General features: G+C 52.5%; 1 protein-coding gene across 1 annotated transcript in view; it reads left to right on the forward strand.

Moving 5' to 3' along the window:
- Nucleotides 1-5,000, forward strand: part of si:ch211-51h4.2 (uncharacterized) — an 80,834-nt gene that overhangs the window by 51,071 nt on the left and 24,763 nt on the right. The window contains exon 9 of the mRNA XM_062555416.1: nucleotides 363-427. Coding sequence (XP_062411400.1) covers nucleotides 363-427 — 65 coding nt within the window. The remainder of the gene's footprint in view (nucleotides 1-362; nucleotides 428-5,000) is intronic.

Consider the following 5,000-nt stretch of genomic DNA (forward strand, 5'->3'; position numbering starts at 1 on the left):
GAGACATCCCCCAAGGGCATCTAGCTTATAGATTAAAGCCCCCTGAGTTGTGTCTCCTGAAGGCTTCTTTTTCAAACCAGCTTCACACTCTCCTGCTTGCAAATGGGCCAATCATTTATGGGGAAGCATGTGGGACTGGAGAGAGTAATAGCATGTTTGGTTTGATGCATGTGATGTTTAATGACCATCATGCTCTGACTGAGTGACTACATATTTGTGTATATCTGTTTGAAGAACTTAAAATTGCACTTATGTATGAAATGTGCTATAAACTGCCTTGCCTTGCCTTGCCTTGTAGGTGACAGTAGGTGTCCAGTAGTTCTGACTCATGCACCCTCCCCCCCTCTGTCCTCCTCCAACAGATTTTGTGGTTCCGGAGAATGCTACTGGGAGGCCTGACGACATGTACTGTCCTAAATATATTATGGTGAGTGCTATTCGCGCGCCTTACTGCATGCACATTCCTGCACTTGGGTTTCATTTTGTGTCCCAGTCGTTTGGTCCGTTTCCTTTACACCAGATGCTGTACTTGAACGCACCACTGCCGTCCTGGCTGGTCCTCAGCAGTGATGTGCTTTTTGACAAGCGCCACAACATGGACAGGTCTCAGAGGTTACACGTTTCTTTTTTTTTCTTTTTTTTTTTTCGTCTTGTGAGTCGCTGGCGGTTGTCAGGCCGCAGCTCCAGACGTGTGCTGTGCCATGCGGAGCTGGGCTGTGCCAGGCTGGGTGGGCGCGGAGAAGCCCGCCACCCGCTGAGCCGCCCCGTGTCTTTGACAGACAAGCAGCCGAGCAGCACCTGATCCGGGCGACGGCCTGACATGCTCCAGTAAGACCGGGGCTGCTGGAGGAGGACTGCCGGAGCGAAGGCTCCCCCGGATAGGAGGAGGATGACAGGCCCCGGCGCTCCGGCTTTGTCGGGGAATGTAAATAGGCCTCGGGCTGCCTGTTGAGGAGAACGCCGAGGCGAGAAAAATTCTTGCGTTGCGTGACTCTCAGGGTCCTGTTTCCCGACGACGTGACGGGAACTCCTGCTGTGCCTGATGCTGATGTTGTTGATGTTGATGTTGTTGTTGTTGTTGTTGTGGGGAGTTTTTACTCCTCTGATGTCTCACTTGCTAATGTGTGTTAGAGAGAAGAGAGGTGTCTCAACCACGGGGCTCCATATTGTGTCTAATCATCTGTAAAGAATCTATTGAGTTAGCAATCAGCAGTTTGTACCTCAGGAGAGCCAAAGCAATTATGCCGGAGCAGATGAAAGGGGAGGAGGTGTTGAGGGCCACCAGGTGACAGGAGCGCTCGCGTCAGCCCGGGACGGACGCGGGCGGGGCACCTGTACGAGCTCGTCCGTCGCATCGCTGTCATCTCGCGCCGGTCCACTCGCATCGCTTCCCGCCAGGCGTCATCCTCGTCCGTGTCTCACCTGCACCTCCCGTCTCCTCGCATATGCTTAACTTCTGACAGCGTCACCCTCCCGCTTGTAAACATCCACTTCACACGGGCGAAAACGACAGCGTCTGCACGGTTAACACATCTCCTTGGCGGGTAGAGATCTCTTGTCTGGCTTTACAGAGGGGGAGAAAAACACAGAGGGATGTTTTGTTGTTGTTTGATGCTCTTCAGGAGCACTTGTGTGCGGTGCCTGAAAGTAATAGGATGGTTTCAGCTCCCTCTCGATTTTCCTGCCAGCTCCTGCTTTTTTGCGACGCACACAATCTAATATACTCGTCTCTTTCGTCGCGATAATACCTGTGATGCAGCAATTTGTGCTTTGCTAATACGACATGCCACTTGTATAATATTTTATTGGATTTCCCGTGTATATCCGGTGAATATTTGCTTTCTTCCGCCGAGATGGCCGCCTGATTTAGCTCATCCCCATGTCGCCCCGTTCATTTCTCGGAGAGCTCTCTCAGCAATTATTTGCCTGGCTTCATTTTTACTGTTTCTGTCTGATGCCTCGCAACAATCAAGTTTTATCCCCACTGTCAGCGCCCTTCTTCTCTTTCAACAGCTTAAAATACTCCCTGTCTACTTCATTTGCATCCTGCAAATTGGCTGCATCTGGCCTTTTTGTGACAAAGGGAAGTTAATCAAAATAGCCAGAGCTGCGCTTTTTGAATTGCTGCTACCCCCACACAACACAACACACACACACACACACACACACACACACACACACATTCACACACCAGCAAATGGGCTGCTTGTCTTGTCTCTCGTTCTGCGATTATGGGCAGTGTCTCATGTACCAACCGTTACAGCAAACCAGAAGGATGTAATTAAAATGGCATTCATTTGTACGTCAATTTAATTTGTTATTTATACTTGTACAGTTCAGCAGCTGTGAGGGTGCCGTCTTGTGTGTGGAAATTGGCTGAAATTAACCGTTTTTATTATGAATCTTGCAATTTTATGTCAGAACACGGACTTCTGCTAATCCAGTTTTTCACGGTAATGATCCATATATTACATTAACAGCCCACGATAGCCACTCGCAAAATGTGTGGCGTGGTATTCAAAGCAGGCTTTGCTCTTCGAGTGCCACCCAGCTCACAGTAGTGCCTGGGCTCTGGGCAAGCAATCTCCCCATCTTCCATTTGTCAGCTCATAATGTTGATCTATAATTATCGTTCTGATCATAACTCTGCCCAGGCCAACCTTCAGTGCAAAAGAACAGTGGAATAAAATAGAAATGCTCTTGCGCCGAGACCTGCTCAGGCTTGGCCACAACAAATTAACAGATAAATCTCACAGCTTCCGGATGGCTGAGTTAAAATCAACTGTTTATGTCGTTGCCCCCCCCCCCCGCTCAGCTGTTGGCCAGTGCACCTCTATGACCAAGCAAAAACTCTGAGAACTTTTTTGTTTTTCTCCGAGTGCTCTCTGTGAACAGAGCCACTTACCAGAAAATGTTTATATATTTTTTTATATGTTTATATTTTTTTTCCCACAGATCCATTTCACATTTTCAGTCCTAATGCTTCCAAGTATGTGCTGGGGACATAGTCAAGGTGTCAACTCTGGGTAGTATTTTCCGCGTTTTTTTTTAGGGGAAATGGAACCAGCTTCCAGAAGCTCATTAGCTGTGGTATTAGGCCTTGGTTGAGTGCCATGGCCTCTTAAAGCATTGTGGCACTTCTCCTGTAGCCAGTCTGGGTGAGTGGCACTGGTTAGCGCCGAAGACAGTGCCAGGTCACTAATGGAGCCGAGGCTATCAGTGGGTTTAATTAAGCTCCGCTCAGGCGAGGGAGCTCCAGCAGCCAGGTCTGCAGGATCGGTGCCCAGCCGAGTAGGGAAAGGTGACGGGAGATGGTGCTGGGGACCGGACTGTGTTGCTCTGCGGATGTGTGTGTGTGTGTGTGTGTGCGTGTGTGTGTGCCTGACCCAACCTCCACCAACCCCCCCCTCTCTCCACAATGCCCCCGTATCCGGTGGCACCCGGCTGCTGGGTGGCGTGCCAGCTGAAGACCTTGAGCGTGCCCTGCCCCCCCTCTCGCTGGAGCCTGCCGCTGTTATCACAGCCCTAATTACTGGAGCACTCCATCCTGGGGTGACTTTTGCTGCCACCAGTGGTGTCGCGTTTGTACAGTGTAACACGCGGCCTCGTAGTCTGGCTGCAGACTTTGCCGTGCGCTTCATTCATTTTTTTTCTTTTTTTTTTTTGTGATTAATGGACTCATTGAAGCCTCACTAGACCCGGCGCACAACTACTCATATGATAACCTGACCAAGACCCTGACAGGCCATGCCACAGAAATGGCGTCTCATTTTTTTTTTTAAAGCACTCTGATTCGAAATGTGATGATCCGTCCGTTTGCTGAGTGGTGGCAGCTGTTGTTTACGTGTGTATTAATATATCTGTGTTAATGAGCCTTTTCTCCGTCTTTAGAGGTCACGCTCTGATGCTCCGCTCCCTCCCCACCGTGAACCCTTCAACCGTGCCTCTGCCTCCACATGCTAACGCGGGCATCACACCGCACCACACCGTGCCACGCCGCGCCACGCTGCAAAAGGCATCTGTGCCCGCGTTGCGTCACGCTCTGCCCCCCACCCGTGTCACCCGGGCCGCTAGAGCTGGCGCTCCTCTGTCATCATGCGCGGAGGGAGCTCCCGCTGAGCCTCCTCGCCGAGGACTCGGGGACGTTTGCGTTCGCTTCGGCTCGCTCGGGCTGTCGCCCCCGGCCCCTCGGCCTGCCGCCGCCCCCGCCGCCCCCCCGCCCCGCTCCGGGCCCCCCGTGTTTGAAGTCGTGATGTAAATTTAATGCCCTTTGCTTAGTGAAATCAAGTGCGTGGCGCTAATCAGAGGTGACGTTGATGAGCTCAGCCGGGCTCGTTGACGAAGGCGCCACGCAGCGCCGCGGCTCCCCTGAGGAGGCCGATGGAGAAGGCCTGTCTTCACTAGCGCTTTCAACCCCTCACCTCCTGCTCTGGCCCGCTAATGGAATTTGTAGTTGCGTTTTTTTTTTTGGTTTTCTTTCGCTCTTTCATCTCTACATTTGTGCCCTGCCAGCCTCTGATCTCATAGTAATCCCAGGCATTCAATCAGACGCCGCTGTTTCACATGTGTGATGGAGGTGGTCCTGTTCAAAACAAACGAGGCCACCAGCATCCCACCCCCCCCCCCCCCCCTCTGGGTCCCTTACGGTGGTTGCCATCGGCTGTCGTCCCCACCTGCAGGCGGGCACCTGTGGCGTGTGCAAAAGCATGTTCCCCCCCACCTGCCTCCTCCCCTCATCCCATTGGATGGCGTGTCAGTGTGCGTCCGGGCCGAGGCGAGCGACTGCCCATTGATCAGGCCCGGACTCCAGCCGCGACACCGCACCGACTGCAGCGACAACTGCCGCCGGATGAGCTATCACATTCGGGCTGCCACCGCGTGAGATTTGTCACAAAAATGAGCCCCTCCCCCCCCCCCCTCCTGTGCCCGTGGACGCCAGGAACCATGCTCTCCCTGTTCATCAAACCAGATGCCCTGATGAACACTGCTGAGGCCATCAA

Source organism: Sardina pilchardus, chromosome 15 (genome assembly GCF_963854185.1).
Source record: "Sardina pilchardus chromosome 15, fSarPil1.1, whole genome shotgun sequence".
Taxonomy (NCBI): domain Eukaryota; kingdom Metazoa; phylum Chordata; class Actinopteri; order Clupeiformes; family Clupeidae; genus Sardina; species Sardina pilchardus.